The sequence below is a fragment of the Lytechinus pictus genome, chromosome 13 (assembly GCF_037042905.1).
Source record: "Lytechinus pictus isolate F3 Inbred chromosome 13, Lp3.0, whole genome shotgun sequence".
NCBI classification, from domain to species: domain Eukaryota; kingdom Metazoa; phylum Echinodermata; class Echinoidea; order Temnopleuroida; family Toxopneustidae; genus Lytechinus; species Lytechinus pictus.
The window spans coordinates 4,250,571-4,272,479 of NC_087257.1; the positions used below are offsets into that span (position 1 = coordinate 4,250,571).

Consider the following 21,909-nt stretch of genomic DNA (forward strand, 5'->3'; position numbering starts at 1 on the left):
GCACGGTTAACAAAAGACTACATGCATGGCTGATCGTCAACAAAACGGAGTGTCGAGTGAGTCTGAAAGCTAGCCTGTAAAACCTCTTCGTTTTATGAAATTATTGAAATTCAAGCCATATTTTAAATACCCAGAACTTTGTTATTTCTTTACCATTTTCTGTAATTGAGGCATCAAATTAAAGGGCAGATATTTAACTTTTTAAAAATGTTATTTTTTTTTAAAGGCCAGAGTCAGCCCGCCAAGTGACATTTTGGTATCCCCTCTTCAAATGTAAGTAATATTAGATGAAAGAAGAGATTCTAAGCTTTGCAATGGTTGGTCATTTGTCTATTTTATTTGTGATCTAGTTATGATAAATCATTGATAAACCTCGGTTTCGTTTTTTGTGGGACGCACTGTATAATGATTTATAATATTCCAGAATGTCTCATCAAAGCTTTGTTAGGCATGCCTATTTAATGAGACGGAGTATTTTTTGTTATTTCTGGAATGTAAAAAAATCACAATAGGATTAGCTATTTTTTTACATTGTTAATTTCATGAGGTCATTCAAGAGTCTTCTAGAATTGAACTGCTCTAGAAGGAAGGAGAATGTTCTTTTTAAAGACAATACTAGAAGTTTCCAGAATAGTGGAAATTCATATATATAAGCTGGCAGTTACTTCATCATATGAGATCATAATTCAGAGTTTCACACCAGACTTTATGTCAGAGCGCAGTTTATTTCCAACTGGAATACAACATTTATCTTCTGTGGAATTATTTGCACGCCATCAATGAACTGTTTGCAGTTTACTTTGAGAGAGGAATTGTCAGTTCTCATCGAGATCATCAACCTGTTTTAATGAACGCTTTTTATCCCATGGATTGCTGAAATTGACTGTTAATCATCATCAACATCGTCTTCACAGACATTTCAACTCGTTATAGTGACTTTTGTTATTCATTGTGCTTCAACATCAATTTCATCATCGTCATCATTGTGAACTTTAATTTAAGGAATCTTCGCCAACCAACTAGGATTTTATCTGGATTTAATACAGGAGTATCATAACTTTGCATTGCACATCTAACTCTTCAAGACATATTAGATGTTTGCTTTTGGTTTGTTAAGTGTATGATTGATCTATGTCCTGTAATAAAAGAAAAGGAAATTAAATTTAAAATTAAATTTTCATTGTTATTTGTTGCAGTATCGTAACAGTATATATAAATAGAGAGAGAGAGAGACAGACAGACAGACAGACAGGTACACAAACAGAGTATACTTCAAAGAAAAGGGAAGCTGCATGAAGTTGTTCGCTGTGAATCCGTTCTACCAAGCAAAATATTACCACTCGGTCAGCACATAATGGCCTATGTGACGACCTCTAATTATTCTCGGTTATGTTGCGTTCCGGTTCCAAAATGTTAGTTTCTCGGATACTCCGTGCGTCAACTGAAAGAAAACACACCCCTTGGTAATCAAGGTTACAAACTATTCGAGTTTAAGACGGGTGGTACCTACGGAGGGCAGAGAGAGTGACGGCCCGCCCTATATTTTTTGTTTATTTAATTTATCTTTACCTTTGCTTTCGGATCATCAGTTCGGATACCCGGGGGTAGGAATGGCGGTTGACAGTGAGATTTGAGTATCCTAGGAGACGGCATCTTCTCGGCTAAATCAATAAATGTTGGTGATGTCTGAAATGACGTAATAAAATTAATATTCATTATGATAGCGTCATACTCAATATCGATCTTTAATTCCAAAAAGTTCACGGAAAATTTGTTTCTACTTACACGTGGGCCCAGGCATAACGGTTGTTTATTCAATATTAGCCAAGAAATAATAGTTGGATTTATACAGTGCTTTTTGCCAAGGAATACTTAGGTCAATTATAATTTCCCCGACTTTAGCTCGAGCTACCCCTTTATCGGCAACGCTCAGTCCATTCAAGGTATCAATCCTACCGAAAACCCTTAGTGAATACTCCTCACCTGAGTCGAGGTTAGCTATTTCTTGCTGAAGGGAAACCTGTCATGGTTGGCATTTGAATCCACGGCATTCCCAACAATTTATAAAATACAAAAAGCGAAATGAGCATTTTTCTTCGAATGAATTTTGTGACAGTTTGACCTTGATAGTTAATCTAGATTTAGTTTCCTCTCTAGGTGATGTTGTATTGATTCCTGCAAAAGGTCACCTTCAACACATTTCTTTATAAAGGAATTATACAAGAACGCAACAATACAAAGATCGCGTCATATTGAAAAAGAATTATTTCTCATGCTTGAAAGGCATGTATTATATATAAAAAAATATTTTGAAAATATAATTATTAGAAACCTGATATTTCAAAAAACTAATTCAGACATTCTCATTTTTTTTTCCTCATGAACATTACATTATCACGCCGAAACTCCCACATGTCGTATATAGCGCATCACCTCATTAGTCAAATGGAATTTATCCATGAATATCCTATTAAGTTTCCCATCTTTTTAACAACATGTACATGACACGCTCCTTTATTTTATCCTGTAATGTATTCAAATTATGAATTTAGTCATCTTTCATCGTTATGAGCTTTGATATATAATATACTTTATTCATGACGTCATCACACTGCCATCATTGAGGCTGAAGGCATGCATTGCTGTGATTGTGGTTTGCAGCTGGCGCATCTCTGACAACTCTCAATTTACGCGTTTTCCTCTATCCTCTGAGGGAGGGCGCTATGAGATTATGACGTCATATCCATACGATCTATACTTACGGCAATGTTGAGCATGTCTTGCAAAAACTCAAGAAACGGGACCTTCATCATAAGATGGGCGCCTTCTTGCTGACTGGCATCTCCGTCATGTTCTATCAACATACACAGATGCTCTACCCACGTCGTACCTTAACAATTGGCAAAGAAATAAAAATAAAACTGAACATAGAAAAAAAAATGAAGTGTTGATTAGTTATGTAGAGGTTCGCACCAATGATTCTACTCCGGTTAGTTCATTACCTATTGATTTTATTACAACACATTCGGTTGTTACTTTTGCAATCATTGGTGCTGTGTTTTCGTAGCTTATGACACTAGACACTTGTCGCACAACAACGGAAATGGACCTCTACGACGCTAGTTGAATTTGGAAGAGACTTTTGGTCCCGTCGTAAATAAACTGTCCTGCAACGCAAATTGTGTGACATGAGAATATTTCAACTTTTCGCAACCACAACGCGGACAATAGAACTGCGGTTCGTGTGAAAAATTCTAGACGGTACTATGGTAACAGCGACATCTCCGATTTGGGACGGTTTTTTTTTTTTAACCATCGAGAGCCGCATGGCCGTCTTCGTTGATCTCGGGTGGGCCTCTATAGAAGCAACAGTCAAACAGCGCGCCTGTAGATAAATTCTTACATTTCTTACACTTCGTACAGGGAGCCTATGCCCCCCAAAAAACAAGATTTATAAAAAGATTTTCATCAAAATATAGGTCTATGATGGATTCAGGTTTTGAACAAATATATGATATCAACAGCACATCGCTATGATATCATAACAATGTAAGAATAATTTCAAATCTTATCCCCCATTTTTGGGGAAGTAAAGCAAAAAGCCCACGGGGCATATGTCCATCACTTGCGAGATGGCTTGCTGATTGCGTAGGAGGAGCCAAAGAAAAAAACATCCATATTTATTTCAGACGGATGTTAGCTTTGTAGATCAACGCATGAGACATGGTTTTAGCTGGTACAGGTGACTGTGACCCATGAATTTACCAACCACTCAGGTCAGCAGCCCGAGACTATAGCGGGCTAGACATGTCCTAAGAAGTAATACATAGTGATTTATGGCATGGATAAGAAAGTGGTTCTTCAAACAAATCGAGTACATTGCAAGTACTAAAATTTAATCAAGGCTTAGATATATATCATTATGGTCTATCATATCGTTATTGCATCTTACTTGGATTATTAGTGGATCGCTGCAATTTGTTTCTGTTTCTTGTTATGGTAACTCCCGTAGGAACTCGAAAGGACAGCGTTTTGCTGGTAAACGCCAAGCTGGTATATTACTTAATCATAGTGGCTGACCTTATATAGACGCCAGATATTACTCTCGGGCCTTCTTATCAAAGTGGAGACAATGGCAGAGTGGGGATTCGGACTCACAACCTTGCGAATATGAGTCCAATGCTCTAACCACTGGACCATACGACCCGTACCTATACCAATGAAGTCAATACACAAACAGTTAAACTGTATCGGATGCGTTGTTCTACATGGCTGATATCTGGGCCCCGTTGTACAAAGAGTTACGATTGATCCGATCAATCGTAACTCTATGGAAATCCATCAGTGTCATAATTTTTTATACAGGAAATTTGCAAAATGTCATTTTTAATCAAAGGAGAACATCCCAAATTGTCAAGAATTCAATGAATTTATGGATATGGATTCATATCTAGAATTTTTTTAAACAAACATGCATTTCATATGTTGACTTTGCTGGCTTTCCATAGTTGCGATTGATTGGATCAATCGTATCTCTTTGTACAACGGGGCCCTGGTCTGGAATAAGTCTCGATTTTTGTTTCTCTTATTTCGGCTCCTACACAAACAGGAAGCCATCTCGCGCACAGTGTGAAGGACATACGCCCCATGGGATTAATGTGTTATTTCTCCCACAACGGGGGATTGAATTTCAAATTATTCTTATGTTGTTAGAAATTGTATCGAATAAGTGTTGATTACTAGATTCTATTTATTTCAAAACCTGGATCCATGTTAACAGATCTATATTTTTATGAAATATGTGGTTTTAATTGGAAAATAAACTTTTGCTAAAAAGATATCCCGAATCGGAGATGTCGCTGTTGCCATAGTAGCAACAAGAATTTTGCACACGAACCGCAGATCTAAAGTCACCGCTGTTCATGTTTTGGATGCGAAAAGTCCTGACTACCTAATAGTGCCCCCTTTTCACTCAAATAAAATCAAATACAAATGACATACATGTAAGTGGCCTTATATCTTTGCTTATTTTTCTAAAGACAAATAAAGTTGTTTAAAAGGTTTAGATGTGATTACCTTTCAGCATGATATAAGGGTTTTTTCCGGCAAATACTCTGCAAGGAGCTCTACACGATCCTGTAATTCATGGAGTTTACCAGACATGCCAGAGCGGATGAGATGCCTTCTAAGCTACAGCAGCAACATGTGCAAGGGTGTCATCACGGGGGATGGGGGATATATCCCCACAGGGGCGGATCCAGGATTTTCCAAAAAGGGGGGGGGCATATTTTTGACAAGCAAAAAAAAACAAATGTTTTCAACCACAAATTAAGGAAATTTCGTACCAGGAAAAATTTTAGAAGCAAAAAAAAAGGTCTTCAATTAAAAAAATAGGGCACATCTCTGTTTTTTTAATGGCATTTTTACATTACAAAATTTTATTTTGCTTCTCATAAGGGGGCACGTGCCCCCCCCCCCCCCTCCCTGGATCCGCCAGTGTATCCCTGCAATATTTCAGGTGGGAGATGGCCTGGGTTATCATCCCCCCATAATTTACAGTCGAACATCATAACAACCATATCAACTTTGGTTACAAATTCATTATCGTTCCAGTCGTATGGTATTCTGATTGTTTAAGGATCCTAGACAGCTCGTAGGAAGTGGTCTGACGACACCCATTGGCGGCATGAACCAAACAATGAGGAGACACAACATGGCGCATGGGAAAATTTACATTAAAACGAAGCGAACGAGAAAAAAAAAATCGACATTTTTAAAACGAAAATGTAATATTGACGTATTCCGAATAAAAATATCATATTCCCCTTTACACTTCGCTATTCTTACTACCCTTAATTCTTGATTGGTCAATCGTTTTAGGTCCAGCCCCTGACAGCACCGCCCCCTCCCCCTTCTCACCAACTTGTTGACAACAATTAACATACCTGACTTGGGATAGGTTACTATGAAGAGATCATCGGGTCGACACTCAAACTCCCTGACACGATCTATCACATCCTTGCGCATGATGTTGGGCATAATGACGCCTTCATACTCGTAGCAATCCTTTACCACGCAATCGGGAACTTTAGATGAAAATCCTGAACTCATACTGATGCCGCCTGCAAAGCATGTAATGTCATAACGGGTTATGGAAGCTTAAAGGTGCCACAATAATAATCAAGATCTAGCCATGTAGTCCTTCAGGGGACTAGATGATTAGATGACAGGATCTCAGATCTAGTCTTTTCAACATCCTTTAGAATAACTGATTAGACGACAAGATGCCGGACCTCATCATGTCAACATCTTTAAGAATAGCTGATCAGACAAGATCTTGGATCACATAATTTCTATATCATTTGGAAGAAGTGATCAGATGACAGGATCTCAGATCATGTCAACATCATGTATAAGAGATGAACAGATGGCTCTATATTCAAGCGTTTCATGACTACAGCCATAGAAGATTGACTAGATTCTAGAGCTCATCGTGTATACATCTTGTAATCTGATCATCTCCTCGAAAGGATGATGAAGACATGACATGAACCAAGATCAGGTCATCCGATTATCTCTTCTACGGGGTATGGACACGATGGGATCGAAGGTCTTGTCATCTGATCATCTCTTCAACGTGATGTGGACACGATTGTGTCATCTGATCGCTCCTTCTACGGGATATGGACACGTGTCATCTGATCATCAATTCTCCAGGATGTGGACATGATCACGAGGATTATTTTGACATCTGAGTGGATTCAGCTCGATCAATTGTGGCGATTTTGAGAATGTTTCACAGAGTTAAGCCGAAGTTGCAAAAATCTGTATGTCTTTTCATTTTTTGTACACCCTATAAACAGCGATTTCCTTTTTCTTTTAGTTTGAGTTTAAGTTTATTTATTTACTTAACAACAATAACGATAACAATGTGTTAACATCACAGCACAAACGTAACTATTCTAGTATACATATGTAATTGCTAACATTATAAAGGATAACATGAGAATACAAACGATAAATCTGAATACAGAAAATGTGACGTGCGTGTATAAACCTAAATCCCAGTCACAGTTTCCAATATTGATAATCTAACAAAAAGATACGTATATGGTTGAATGTTGTTGTTAAGAAGGAACCAGAAGGTAGCACAAGGGCTAGTCGAGACTGATTCCTTCAAATCTTTGGTATTTTTACATAAAAGAAATACGTGTGAACAGTGAATAATACTATAAATGTTGTTTGAAAAATCACCACGTTATATAAAACATATAATTAGAATTAAAAATTTATCTAGAATACTTTTATATTCTATTGAAATATTTTCTATTCTCTTGTCAGAATTGAATTAGAGGGTTGGTTGTATTTAGGTAAGCAAATAATTCCTTTCTGAAAGTGTTCCTTGATCTCCTTCCTTTATATAATTTGGTATATAATTCCAAATGTTTGATCCCATGAAAGAAACTGAAAACTGGCCCTGTGTGGTTCTGCATATTGGGAGATATAATTGATCAGCATCTTTACTCCTTGTAGCATATTTATGGTCTATAATCTGACAGTACTCAATTTGAGAGTGTGGTAACCTACCATGCAATAAATCTTAGACGAATGTTGAAATGGAGAGGAAGTGAATTTTATATACATTCAAAATATCCAATGCTTTGAACAGGAGATCAGAGTGGGCATCTCTTGGGTTAAAGGTTAGAGCTCTCATTGCCATTTTTGGGGCCAAGAAAATACAATTTAAATTGGTCATATAGGTGCTCCCCCACACCTCAATGCCATACGACAGGTGTGGTTGTATAAGTGCCTTATATAACAATAACAAAATGCTTCTTGGCACAAAGTGCCTGAGTCTGAACAAGATACCTACTTTTGAGCGGATTATTCTGTTTACAATTTTTATATGCGCGTCCCACGTGAGGTGCTTATCAATTTGCAGTCCAACAAAAGATACATCATTCACCTCAAACAGTGTGGTCCCTGCTATATCAAGGGAACCTGTTACATTTACCAATCGCCTTTTGCTCTTAATTATCACATAATTAGATTTACTAAGATTGATTGTAACTTTGTTGGAATAACACCATTGTTGCACCTTATTCAACTCCACATTTACTTCGTCCATATCGATATCAGTCTCTCCAGCCTCAAAGATGTGGAACAAATTTGAGTCATCTGCGAATAACCTGAAGTTAAAGAAGGATGTCGAGTTTGGCAAATCATTTACATATATAAGAAAGAGAGTTGGACCAAGAACTGATCCCTTTGGAACACCACAAGAAATGTTCACGTGCGGAGACATGACGTCTTTGCATTTAACAAACTGAGACCTGTTGCTCAAATAATCCACAAACCATTGGAGCGCAATTCCGCGTATTCCGTAATGAGACAATTTTTTAATTAGAATATCATGGTTGATGGTGTCAAATGCCTTTTGAAAATCAATAAAATCTCCTTACGTTATTTTCCCTCCATCTAATGATTTCAGGATGCCATTACATAAATTGACATCTGATAATTTTGTATTATATTTCTTCCTGAAGCCATATTGATGTTTTTGCAATATATTGTTACCTTCTAGAAATCTCATCAACCTATCATTAACGATTTTCTCAAATATTTTTGCCAATATAGGTAATACAGAAATAGGTCTATAATTTCCTGGAAACTCCTTTGATCGTTTTCTATAAATCGGTGTTCCTTTAGCAATTTTTAATGCACTTAGGAATTTACCTTCTTGGAGAGACAAATTGAAAATATAACATAACGGAGCACTAATAATCCCCCTTGCATCTCTAATTAACCGACTTGGTATATCATCATAACCACATGCCTTTTTCACATCTAGGGCTAGGAGGTGTTTCTCAATTTCAGTTTTCGTCACTGGCGTCCAAAAGAAAGATTTACATAATTTAGGTCCTAAATATGTCGTACAGTCAGTACCATTTTAATGAGGTATTTTGTTTCCCAGACTTGACCCTATACCAGTAAAATTTGTATTAAATTCAGAAGCAATTCCATAGTCATCTACTTTCATTCTGTTCATACCGTTGTCATCAACCAGTAATTTGTCTACATTGGTACTTTTTGGGGAGTCATTTCGACCACACAATATCTCATTAACCGTCTGCCAAGTTTTCCGGGTATCTTTTTCATTTTCTGTAAAAAGAACACTATAATACTTGCGTTTTGCATTTTTTTTAAATTGAGGTTAGGTTGTTCTTGTATCTTTTATATGTATTTCCAACTTGAGTGTCAAAATTTGATCTTATATACTGAGAATAAAGTTTTTGTTTCCTCTTTATAGATTTCAATATACCTTTAGTAATCCATGGATTTTTGGCAGAGTGTTTCTATTGATTAGATAATTGTGACACCATCGGTGCATGCTTATCACATATTTTACTGAACAACTTTAAAAACATGACATATGCTTTGTTCACATCTTTTTTAGTCTTGTAATTCTGGTGGGAGTTGTAATAAGTTGTCTTAAACCAAAACATTGCAAAGTAGTTTTGAATTGTTCGATATTTTGATGATCATTTAAAAAGTCAATATTAAAATCACCAGTCAAAATGCACTTTACCTTATCAAGCTTTAAAGTTGACAGAACATCAAGCAAGCTATTTTCAAATTCACTGATCATCAGTGTTTGGTCTACGATATAATTATGCCCATAATGAATCTTTTTGTCTTGATGCTTATTTCAAGCCAAATACTTTCTGAATTTGCCACATCAAAATTAAGAACAACATATCTTAAAGATGAATTTATGTAAGCTCCTACTCCTCCTCCCCTAATATTACCTGTTCTACACTTAAAGGACAGGTCCACCCCAACAAAAAGTTGATTTGAATAAAAAGAGAAAAATCCAACAAGCATAACACTAAAAATTCATTAAAATCGGATGAAAAAAAAGAAAGTAATGACATTTGAAAGTTTCGCTTAATTTCACAAAATAGTTATACGCCCATCATGGCTAGTATGCAAATGAGGAGACTGATGACATCATCCACTCACTATTTCTTTTGTATTTTATTATATGAAATAATAATAATAATAATAATAACATTTGTAGGGCGCTTTATACTGGTGTTTCAAAGCGCACAGGTTGGCAGATTATAATAGTATACAGTCAATCGGTCAAAAAAAAAAAAAAAAAAAAAAAAAAAAAAAAAAAAAAAAGTTAAGTTATGAGAAAAGGTGAGCTTTAAGTGACGATTTGAAAATTTCTACGGAGGGAGCATTTTGGATATGAATTGGGAGTTTATTCCAGAGGGTGGGAGCAATTACAGAAAATGCACGATCACCATATCGGGTCTTAGTGCGAGGGCCATGAATTAAATTATTGGAATATGATGAACGTAAGGATCTGACAGAAGAGGAAGAACGAAGGGAAATAAGGTCTTGGAGATATTTGGGTGACATATTATGGGTAATTTTGTATACAATGAGTAGAATTTTGAACGTTATGCGAGAGTGAACCGGAAGCCAATGAAGTGATCGGAGAATAGGGGTGATGTGTTCGTGTTTCTTGCTCAAGGTTACCATTCTCGCTGCAGTGTTGAGGATTCGCTGGAGGGGAGAGATGGAAGAAATTGGGAGGCCGGCAAAGAGGGAGTTGCAATAGTCTAGATGGGATGAGACGAAGGCATGAATGAGTTTTTCAGTATGAAATTTCAGAAATTTCAGAAATTTCAGAAATATGAAATATTCTAATTTTCTTCTCATTATCAAGTGATACAATTATTAATTCCTACCTGAATATGTGGAATTAGCATTGTTTGATACTATATGGTTCAGTCAAGTTGATCCTTATTGTCAAATCTGTAAAAAATGAAATAATGTATAATTCAAACAATAAAAAAAAAAAAATAGTGAGTGATGGACATCATCGACTGACTCACCTAGTTGTGCGTATCACTGTTTTGTGAAAAATAAGCGAAAATTTAAAATGTCATAACTTTCTTATTTTACATCCGATGTTGATGAAATTTTCAGCATTATACTAGTTTGATTTTTCTCTATTTATTCAAATCAGAATTTTCCTGGGGTGGACTTGACCTTTAACCTCAAGATTGTATCCAGCTGAGCCAAGTAACGCTTTGTTAGATACATTCCAAACCTCTGATAGAGCAATGATATCAAACTTCGAATCCAAATTATCATAAAGTAAGGATAATCCATCAAAAATGTTCTGCAGTGATCTAATGTTAACATGAGTCATACTAAATGAATTTGCAATATGTCTTCCTAGGACATTATCAATTAAATCTGGGCTTAATGCGTAAGAAGAAACTTCAAAAGTAAATAGTTTGAAGTGTCCCTGGCAGCAACTGCATATTTAATTTACAATATGGAGCTTAAAACTTCTGTAGTCGATTTCATCCAGTCCAACTTCAAAGAGATCATCCGGAGTTCTTATAGCTTTGAAGGTACCATCATCCATTTTGCAAATTATTGTCCCTTGCCGAGTTGATGCACTTTTTACTCGTGGAGCTTACTTTGCAGCCATGCACACAGAATAGCGTAGGGTGGTCAAATCTTCATTTATAAAAGTCCTTTGTAGCGATCCTTTCCCTTGAGCTTGAACCGAGCATCAAAAAGTTTGTCTCTCTTCTAGTTACAAACCTGACGATGGCTTGCCTGGGTTTTCCGTCTGTGCGCTGCCTACCAAGTCGATAGCACATTGAGATATCACATTGAGATATCGTCTGGCTTTATCTCCACACCAACATCTTTGGCCATGCCACATACCTTTTCAATTAGGCCATCATCTGTCTCCTCCTCACTCTCAGAGAGGCCGAGCAATCGCAAGTTTTCTTTCTTCAGTTCTTGCTGCATTTCATCCTGTTTAAACTGCATGCGCAGCAGAAAGGGATTGATAATAATGTCCCTTAAGCTTGTCATGCAAGCATCACGAACAGCCTGCACTATTGTTGGTAGTGCAGCTTTAAGAGCTGCCTCCACTGCAGTTTTAGATGTCGTCATGGTTACCTCCTGCCCCCACCTGCTCACCGTCTAGCTGATCCATGATTTCCTCAAGGTTAATGTAAACACCATTACTGTTTTGTGGTCTGGGTTCCTCTCTTTTACCCCCTTATCAATCCTAGGTGATGTTATACCGAGGTCTTTTACCTGGCTGCTAAGAAAGCACGAATGCCTGTGAGCAAGCAACCAGGGGACCAATGGCTAAAGGTCCTTTCCGAGGGACCTGGCAATGAGGATAAATGCCTTACCAAAGGGCACTAGCGCACCACTTCAAACCCGGATCACCGTAATCCGAAACCCCCGCTCTACCGACTGAACTGAACTGAACTGAAACTTTATTATGTCGACCCCTAGCTTTCGGAGTATGAGAATATACATAGTTATACATACATCATACATTCATACATAGTATGCATACGTACATTAATACATACTGAGCTAGTGATGGAATGCGACCTTGCTGACCTTGCTGATGTGATTTCCCGTGTGATTTCCCTCATGGACTCTTTCCATGCACTTCTAGTTGTACGGCCCATGCTCAATGAACAGTGTATATATTGAAGATGAAGATTGAAAGATCAAAATCCACAAATGCACAAAAAACACAAGTTATTTTGATCCAAACAAAATGTTAATGATCTAGTAGGTTCATGAGCTTAAAGCTAAGCAAATGTATTACTATGCAGGCTTAACAATACCTATAACAGTGTTAAAACAGGAAGAATTTGGAGAGCACATGTGAAGCATCGCTATCATTGGTCACGCTTTATGTAAAAAATTTAATAAAAGCATATTAGTAGATATTCTACGTCTACCCTTTTCTTGTTTTGTTCTCATGGCATCTGGTTCTGTTTTCTCTTTATTTTATGACAATTTGTTAGCAGAGTCATAAGTAATTAGTGGTCTACTAATATTAGTCTGTATCTTTGTCTTTTTCGAGACAAGTTACTCATTTTGCCATATGTAAATATTTCCATTGTACTATTCACTTAACCACTTGTTTTATGTATTCATTGTTTGTTCCTAGTTATTAGTGTGATTTGTTTTTCTCCTTTTTGACTGTTTATACTTTATTTGTTCTTTGTTTATTCCAGTATTATCTTTGTATGTTTGTTTTGATGTATATTACATGTATGTTATTTGTTGATATGGACCTCTGCATATGCAGCTGTGTCTGGATTAAAGCCTTGAATTGAATTGAATTGAATTGAATATTTCATCAAAATAAAACCAAACTGATCTAGTGTTGTACTCTTTCACATGGATAGCTCTGTCTTTCAAAGAATTTCAAGTTATCACTGGGTATACATTTGGGATAAGCACGAGGTTTTTTTTACCACGTTTTGCATTGGCGATGTAAATTTAATGGTTTAAACCTAAACCCATACATAGCGGATACCATTCACAATAAGTACACCAATTTATTGTTTTTTATCGTTTTAATGCTTTTACGCCATAAGTTCAGTTTGACAAACCTAAATCTTTATCAATAATCGTACAAACAGATGAAGCGGGGAACAATGTCGGTGAACTAACACAGCAGGCAACATAATCATAATTATATAATACGTGTATATTAGAGTTGCCCCCCTGAACAAGAACGTCTCAGTATTTCAAAAGCTGAAAATCAGTATTTTGGGGAGGAAATATGCAAGGAGTTATTCAAAGAAATACAATACGCTAATACAGACAAATGAACCGTGGAAAACAGTATTTATAGCATTAAATAAAGCATGAGTCAAAAGTGGGGGGGGGGGGGGCTGACCATGGCAAAAAATCACAAGATTGTCTTTTTCACGTTAAGGAGATGTGAAGCCTACTATTTCACCCCCCCCCCCCGATTATGCGGTCCCTGAAAATAAAAGAGAGAAAAGGAAACAGAAAAAAGGATGATGAAGATAAAGAAGATGCTCTTCACTGGTACCATAACATGATACTCTAGCCCCGTTCAGACTTGGCATAAGGTCGGAGAAAAATTATATTATGCATGGATTAAGATTCCATCATGATTAGATTTAACATGTTAAAATATCGAAGATATTCCTCTTATCACGGCCAAGGTAAAGGCTGTCTTTCGTATAGGAGGAAGCCCAGTTGGTGGAAGTTGTGCCCGTTTTCACAGAGTTACTCCGACTTTCCTCCGACCAACTACTGGTTTCCAGGAGTATCTTGGTTGGAGGAAGGTCGGAGTAATTAACTCTGTCCAGACGGACACTACTCCGACCTTTTCTTCGACTTGGTTTCCTCCGACCCTTTCTCCGACCAAAACAAGCTAAGTTGTTCATGATAAGAGAAATATTTTCGATATTTTAACATGTTAAATCCAATCATGACAGAATTTTACTCCGAATATAGCATCCCACGTCTGATCCAGGCTATAGACGACGAACCGATAAGAATGCGACAATGGTGTACTGCAAATCAAAAGACTAATATGGTATTACTAATAAATAACTGACCTGATTCCTTTCGTTGATCGTAAGATTTAAAACGAGTTGGCATGTAGCTGATATACTTATTACGTAGAGAATATAAAATGACTTTGAACTGTCTCGCAAGGGTACGGTCGAATAATCAAGTCGTTTTTCAGGAGCAAAGGCTAAATACTAGAAATTGAAACCTAATAGTCTTGCTCAAGGCTCATTTAGTTTTCATTCTATCGCGAACTAAACTTGGGTTTGTATATACATGCAAAAAAGGGCAATCTATGTCAAAGGTTACTCTGGACGGAAATAAGACTGACCACAAATATGATTTATTTCTTTTCCAAAGTATTATGATGTATATCAAAATATGTAACTTGATTTCCATATAGCTATCTTCATCGTATTGTCCTGCTATATATTTTTTTCATGAGTGTGATAGTTTAATTTACAGTATAGGGCGATAGATCTAAATAGGTCCATATATGGCGGCGATGAACCTAAAATAGGGGGCAAGGAGCATTTATCAATATTAGAATTGACAGAAACTAAAATGTTTTGTTTTGTGCATCGTAAAATCACAAAGGGAAAACGTTCTGTCCAAAGACTAGACCTGTATTCATTATGCAGAAGCACATTTTAACATTATTACTTGTAAATCATACTCACTGATGCTTGCAAATTATTGTGTAAATATTTAAACAGTACATGGTATAGATTGGACCAGTAGCGTACCTAGGATTTTCCACAGGGGGGGGGGGGCAAAATCGTCCGCCAAAAAAAATTGACAAGCAAAAAAAAAGGGGGGAATCCAACCCAAATAAAAACTTGTTTTTATAAGAAAAAGATAAATCAGACAAGTTGATATGTGAAAGTTTGAACAATATTGAACAAACAACAAGAAAGTTATGAATTTTTAAAAATTGTAAATATTGGTAATCACTATACTCATGGAGACTTCAAATTTGCCACATATGTGATGTCATAGTGATGTAAGGCAAGGACTACTCTTCCATGTACTCCACTACATATTATGGCTAAAATGTCATTTTTCCGAAAAGTTTTATTTCAAATTACATTATTACATTTTTCTTTTATGAGGACATTAAACAATATACTACCTGGGTTATATTTAGATTACTGCCCCAGGGGAATGGGTACTTAGGAGAAAACCACAAAACCCTGATAATAAAGTACATGCCCAGGTAACAATACAGCGTTTAACCAACGTTGGATCAACGTTGGGAAATTGTTTCCCAACGTTGCCTCAACGTTGGCAGGCAAACGTTGCATCATCGATAGAAGTGCACGCGCATACATCGTCAGACCAACAACATTTCCAACGTCAGTTCAACGTTGTCCAGCAACAATGTTCCAACGTTGTCTGGCAACGTTGATCCAATGTTGGCTAAATAGTCAAATACAACGTTGCTACAACGTTGGCACGCAACGTTGCATCATCGATAGAAGTGCACGTCCATACATCGTCAGACCAACAACATTTCCAACGTCAGTTCAACGTTGTCCACCATCAATTCTCCAACGTTGGTCTCATGTCGGCTGAGTCATCAATAACAGCGTTGCTGCAACGTTGATGGGCAACGTTGTAGCAGCGATGGAAGTGCACGCGCATACATCGTCAGTCCAACTATGTTTACAACGTTGGTTCAACGCTGTCCAGCAACGATGCTCCAACGTTGTCTGGCAACATTGCTCCATCTTTGTTACAACGTTGTCACAACGTTGCTCCAACAATGCTCCAACATTATTCCAACGTATGGCAATAATTAACAAAACATTAATGGGTTTCAAGGTGAAGTCCACCGTTGCAACTCAGCACTCTAATCCTTATCATCATATCTTATCCTATCCTAAAATCCTACATCCTATTCTTATCATCCTACACCTATCCACTGAATCCTGTCATTGACTCCTATATATAAAGACCAACTTTGCTACACTTGGCAGAATACAGTTAATATCATTTTACACATTTAACCTTGAGAATTTCACTTAGAATGATATGCTTCGACTATAAATGATATGGTAATGGAGCCACATACTTTTCTGAAACTTTTCATGGTGGAAATTTAGAATAAACATAAATACTTTAATTATTATAGCAATATTACCTAAAATTTTTGTCATTTACTGATGTAATGAATATTCATGAGTGCATAATCATTATATCCAGATGAGGCAGGTATGGCAGCGTTGTTCCAATGTTGGGTAACGTTGATCCAACGTTGGTCTAATGTTGGTCCAATGTTGATGGAAAGTTGATTCAACGTTAGTCCAATGTTAGTCCAACGTTGGCGTAAACATTGATTCAATGTTTGTCTAATATCGGTTCAACGTTGGTGTAACGTTGCTTCTTTGTTGGTCTAATTTTAAACAAATCCAACGATGCGCCATTTCCATCAAACAGTTTTCAAAACTGCCATCATCATCTGTAACCTGTTCATGATTCTGTCAAAAAACATTACTACTATTATTACAACTATTCATTTCTTTTCATTCTTTCTGTTACAAGTCTCTTCACATAATTAAGAGAAAATCAAGAGAATTACGTGTGATTATTGAGGCCTTTGTAGCATTTAAACATTTTTGACATCCTCTTTTTCTCAAACAAGACTAATACCAAACATAGGCATATATGTAATAAGAATTAAGATGTGTTACATTTTCTTGCGAGTTGCAATCTCTGTTTCTGTCTACAACTGTTTGATGACTCGGTATACAATGCCAATTGCAACGTCAGTAATAATCACAAAAACTCACATGTGTAATTGCAGTCTCTCAGTATTTACAAAATCTAAAAAGGAGGTCGCGTAACTTGGCCTCACTCAGAGTAACGTAGCTACTGCTTACTGTAACTTAAGAGCGCCTCTTTTTGATAAAGATAGAAGTCAACTGAGATCTCAATATGCATGGCCCTGGCCTAGTCTCGCTCATGCCATAACTCTTAAATGATATTTCAGCGTTAAGTGTAAGCATGCCTCACGTAGCACCTACAGGTTTGACTGCATTTGGAAAACACTCCGTCCAGGCTAGGCCAGGCACGACCGACCAGGTCCATTCAAGGCAGCGTATAATATAATAAATAAGGCAGGAACGCCAGGAAGCAAGTCATTGGGTGATTTCAAGTACGGCCGGTGTTTGGTGTTGAGAGCGTGAAAGGGCTGCTGAACTGAGCGCCAACACCAAGCGTAATATTTTTTTCATTAAAATGTATTAAAACTCTAATGATTTGCTCTCATTGTAAAAGATAATTTTACGGGGATGGTTCGTTGTGTTCGCCCCCTGTCCGTGAGCTACAGGAGGCAGTGCAGTGACTGGTGTTAGGTCCCGGGGGGGGGGGGGCACTCGACCACAAAAGTAGTAGGTTTGTGCCGCGGGTGAGACAAAAAACAGGGGCCATGGAGCGGGCTTATTGTAAAAAGGAGGGTCCTCGGAACGGGCTTCGGAAACTACAATGTTTGTGAAAACGGGGGTCCTTGGAACGGGTTGCCTGCGTGTGCATGGTGTGAGTGCGTATGCAATCCCTAGTATGGAACGTGCATGCAGCTAGCCCGGCGGCACGGCCGCCGGGTGCGCTAGAGCAGAGTCGATGGTCGGACAGCGCTATGCGGCTGCTTTTCACCAAAATTGCGGCTCATTGTAGCAGATCAATCTGGCCGGAACGGCGTAACGGAAAATATGCGAAGCTTTGGAGCGGATTTCTTTCTTTTTTTTTCTCGATAAGAAGAAAATGCTATGCTTTGGAGTGGCTTTCTTTGTTCTTTTTCGCAGTAAGACAAAAATGCTATGCCTTGGAACGGAAATTTGAGTGTAAAAATGGGGGTCCCCTCCGCGGCACATACCCACTATGCATATACTGAGTGCCCCCCCCCCCCCCCGGGTGTTAGGTACTTACACGAAAATATAAGCATCGGACTGTATGCACACAGAAGCTGACTCCGGGATCTTTCGGAGGGGATCAACAGTTGCAGTTACCGACTATCTGCAAGTGCAAAGAAAATTTCACTGTAGTTTGTAGGTCCTAAATATGCAGCTTATAAGTACTGTGCCAGATCACTAGATATTCGGGAACTGAATTGTCTTTATCCAGTTCAAATTCTGCCAGATTCTTCAAGTTCAAAATTGAAGGAAGCAGACTACACAGAAGGAGTCTGACGTCGACGCGTCGCGACTAATTCTGTGCATCAGAATAGTAATTAGTATGGTATTTTTAAATAGGCACATTTGATGCTTGTACTTCCTTCTTCAATTTCTTCTAGAAATGTGACGGTAGGCCTATATCACTAGCGTACCTACGGGGGGGGGGGGGGCAGATGGGGCAGTCTGCCCCCCCCCCCCCCCCTTGACGAGCCACAACCCATGCAAAGGACGTATTCCTGCCCCCTGACGAGCTTGAAGACCTTTATTGCCCCCCTGACGAGCTTGAAGACCTTTTTTTTGGGGGGGGGGGGGGCTTGTCAAATTTTTTGGCGGACGGTTTTGCCCCCCCTGTGAAAAATCCCAGGTACGCCACTGGCCTATATCTCGTACTTACTGTGAGAGGCCTAGCCAGCTGCAAAGGACGAGGGCATTTCTGGAAATTCTGGTCTTGAACTGAATTCGTTTTCTTGTTTTTCTCCTTTATTTTCTATATATTAATCGACACATTTTCAGCCCCCGGTAGCCTGATCTATTCTATCCCGTCTTTATTTTTGTTTTCCCCTTTAAATTCCTCTTCCCCTTCCCATTATTTTCCTTCTCTCTCGATTTCTTTTCCCCTTATTGCTGGGAGGATACAAGGGTGACATGGATTGACAAGCAAACTTACTTGATCACCCCCCGGCCCCATTGGATTTTTTGCGAGTAGTTGTCGTCTGTATATCAATTCTCCAATGAACCAGTTCTGTTCTCAACACTGTGTATATTATGCCGGGATATTATGTTGACTGTCAAACAAATATCCACCAAACTATAGTTTCCTACATTGTGTCAATGTTAACTGTCAACAACTCTCCAATAAACTAGTTTCCAATGTTGTCAACGTTGTGCCATTGTCGGTTGTTCAACAACTCTCCATCGAACTAGTTTCCAACATTGTCAACATTAATTGTGCCATTGTCGGCTGTTCAGTAACTATCTAATCAAACATGTTTCCAACGTTGTGCCATTATCGACTGTCCAACAAATCTCCAATAAACTAGTTTCCAACGTTGTCCACGTTGTGCCATTGTCCGTTGTTCAACAACTCTCCATCTAACTTGTTTCCAGCTTTGTCAACGTTGTGTCATTGTAGACTATCCAACTAATCTCCAACCTACCATTTTCCAACATTGTGCCATTGCCGACCGTCCAACAAATCTCCAACACACTAGTTTCCAACGTTGTGCCATCGTCGACTATCCAACAAATCTCCATCAAACCACTTTTCAACTTTGTCAACGTTGTGCCATTGTCGGTTGATCAACAACTTTCCATCGAACTAGTTTCCAACCTTGCCAACGTTGTGTCATCATCAACTATCCAACTGATCTCCAACCTACCAGTTTCCAACGTTGTGCCAGTGTCAATTGTCCAACAAATCTCCAACACACTAGTTTCCAACGTTGTGCCATTGTCGACCGTCCAACAAATCTCCAACAAACAAGTTTTCAACTTTGTCAACGTTGTGCCATTGTCGGTTGTTCAACAACTTTCCATCGAACTAGTTTCCACCCTTACGAAAATGTCGTGTGGTATATCTGTGTGGTACCCGGCTTTACCACACGAATTACCACATGAATGTAGGTTACCACATGGTTACCACATGAACATCTGTGGTAATTTTCCATATCCTTGTGTGGTAACGTCAGCTGGTAGCTGTGGTAATTTGTTGTCTATGTGGTACTTCTGTGGTAAATCAAAATTACCACATGAATGCATGTTACCTCATGATGCCATTGTGTGGTAATGTAAATTCAAATATGTGGTATTTGTGTGGTATTGTTATATTTCTGTGGTAAATCAAAATTACCACAGGAATGCATGTTACCTCATGATGCCATTGTGTGGTAATGTAAATTCAAATATGTGGTATTTGTGTGGTATTGAATACTTCTGTGGTAAATCAAAATTACCTCATGAATGCATTTACCTCACGATGCCATTGTGTGGTAATGTAAATTCAAATATGTGGTATTTGTGTGGTATTGTTATACTGTTGTGGTAAATCAAAATTACCACATGAATGCATTTACCTCACGATGCCATTGTGTGGTAATGTAAATTCAAATATGTGGTATTTTTGTGGTGTTATGCTCTGCGGTAAATCAAACTTACCTCATGAATGCAATACCACATGATGCAGTGGCGTAACAGGGGTCGGTGGCCAGGGGGGGCAAGAGCCAAACATTTAATTCCCGGTCATATCATGGTATGAACAGGCTTAATGGTGTAATGAAGCATGGACCTATTGTGATAGGTCCATGAATGAAGCGACTATTTTGAGGGGGTCAGATATTGCGTATCGGGCAGAAATTGTCTTTTTTTATGCGAGCGAGCGAAGCGAGCGAGCAAAAATTTTGACATTTTTAATACAAAAATCCAATTTTGTGATAGATTTTGACAAGATATATTTCACTCTTCTCTCTTTCCATTCCCTTTTTTATGGTCTGTACGCCATGTTATGAACAGGAATCTTTGCGGCAGAAGCGTGAAGAGTAAAAATAACGAGGGGCGCAGTATGACACACTTGCCAAAAAGCTGCTATATACAAGTCCTGAGCGAGCGAAGCGAGCGAGAAAAAAAAATCAAATTTTCATGAGAATCTAACTTTGAGATATTTTGAAAATCATATTCAGTAAATAAAATATCCTACACTTTGCCTTTGCCTTTCATTTCTCCTTTTTTTGTTCTCGTTTGTAGAACTTTTGGGGGCCAATGGCCCAACCCTTCCATACTCATATACGGCAGTGCTGTGCGGTTGGGATCCGGGACGGGGCCCCTGGAACTTCTTGATATCAGAGCCATTTAAACCTATTTTAATCAAATCGCGGGTATATACAGAATATAGTTTTCACACAACACATTTATTCAACCCAGTTGCGTAATGAACCAAATATATTTGAGGAGGCAAAAGATAGCAATGAGGGAAAATTTACATTCTACATCCACTGCATGTTGGTTCTACTCTTTTTATTTGTCATTATATTGATTTGTTTATGTATTGTTTTTATTGTTCATATGATATTGTATATTGTACCTTTTTAATGGATGTCAATAAAGTGAATTGAATTTAATTAAATTTTGTTAAAAGTCGCCAGCGTGCAAAGCGAGCTGGAAAAAAATTGCCTATTGAAATTAAATTCTAATTATTTGATGGATTTTTTCCATTATATTCAGCAAATAACACATTTCATTGTTTCCATTCATTTCATTATACTCTCCTATAATTTCTTTTATTTCCTCTTGGGTGTGGAACCAAGACCCCCCCCCCCCCCTCCCCCGCGCCTGTACG

The 21,909-nt window shown here is 38.0% G+C and overlaps 1 protein-coding gene across 1 annotated transcript; it reads right to left on the reverse strand.

The window, feature by feature from the left end:
- Positions 1-403: 403 nt before the first annotated feature.
- On the reverse strand, positions 404-14,604 carry LOC129274839 (sulfotransferase 1C1-like). Its single transcript, XM_064108996.1, has 4 exons — positions 14,454-14,604; positions 5,946-6,122; positions 2,763-2,890; positions 404-1,686 (listed from the first exon to the last, which is right to left on the reverse strand). The coding sequence occupies exons 1-4, from the start codon at positions 14,494-14,496 to the stop codon at positions 1,555-1,557; spliced, it is 480 nt and encodes a 159-aa protein (XP_063965066.1). The 5' UTR covers positions 14,497-14,604; the 3' UTR covers positions 404-1,554.
- Between the last annotated feature and the right edge of the window lie 7,305 nt (positions 14,605-21,909).

Bases quoted from the DNA above. Each gene is read 5' to 3' on its own strand.
- LOC129274839 (XM_064108996.1), bottom strand. From the start codon at position 14,496: ATGCCAACTCGTTTTAAATCTTACGATCAACGAAAGGAATCAG. The intron at 6,123-14,453 runs GTCAGTTATTTA...CATGCTTTGCAG, and splicing joins CGATCAACGAAAGGAATCAG to GCGGCATCAGTATGAGTTCA. The intron at 2,891-5,945 runs GTATGTTAATTG...CCAATTGTTAAG, and splicing joins AGTAACCTATCCCAAGTCAG to GTACGACGTGGGTAGAGCAT.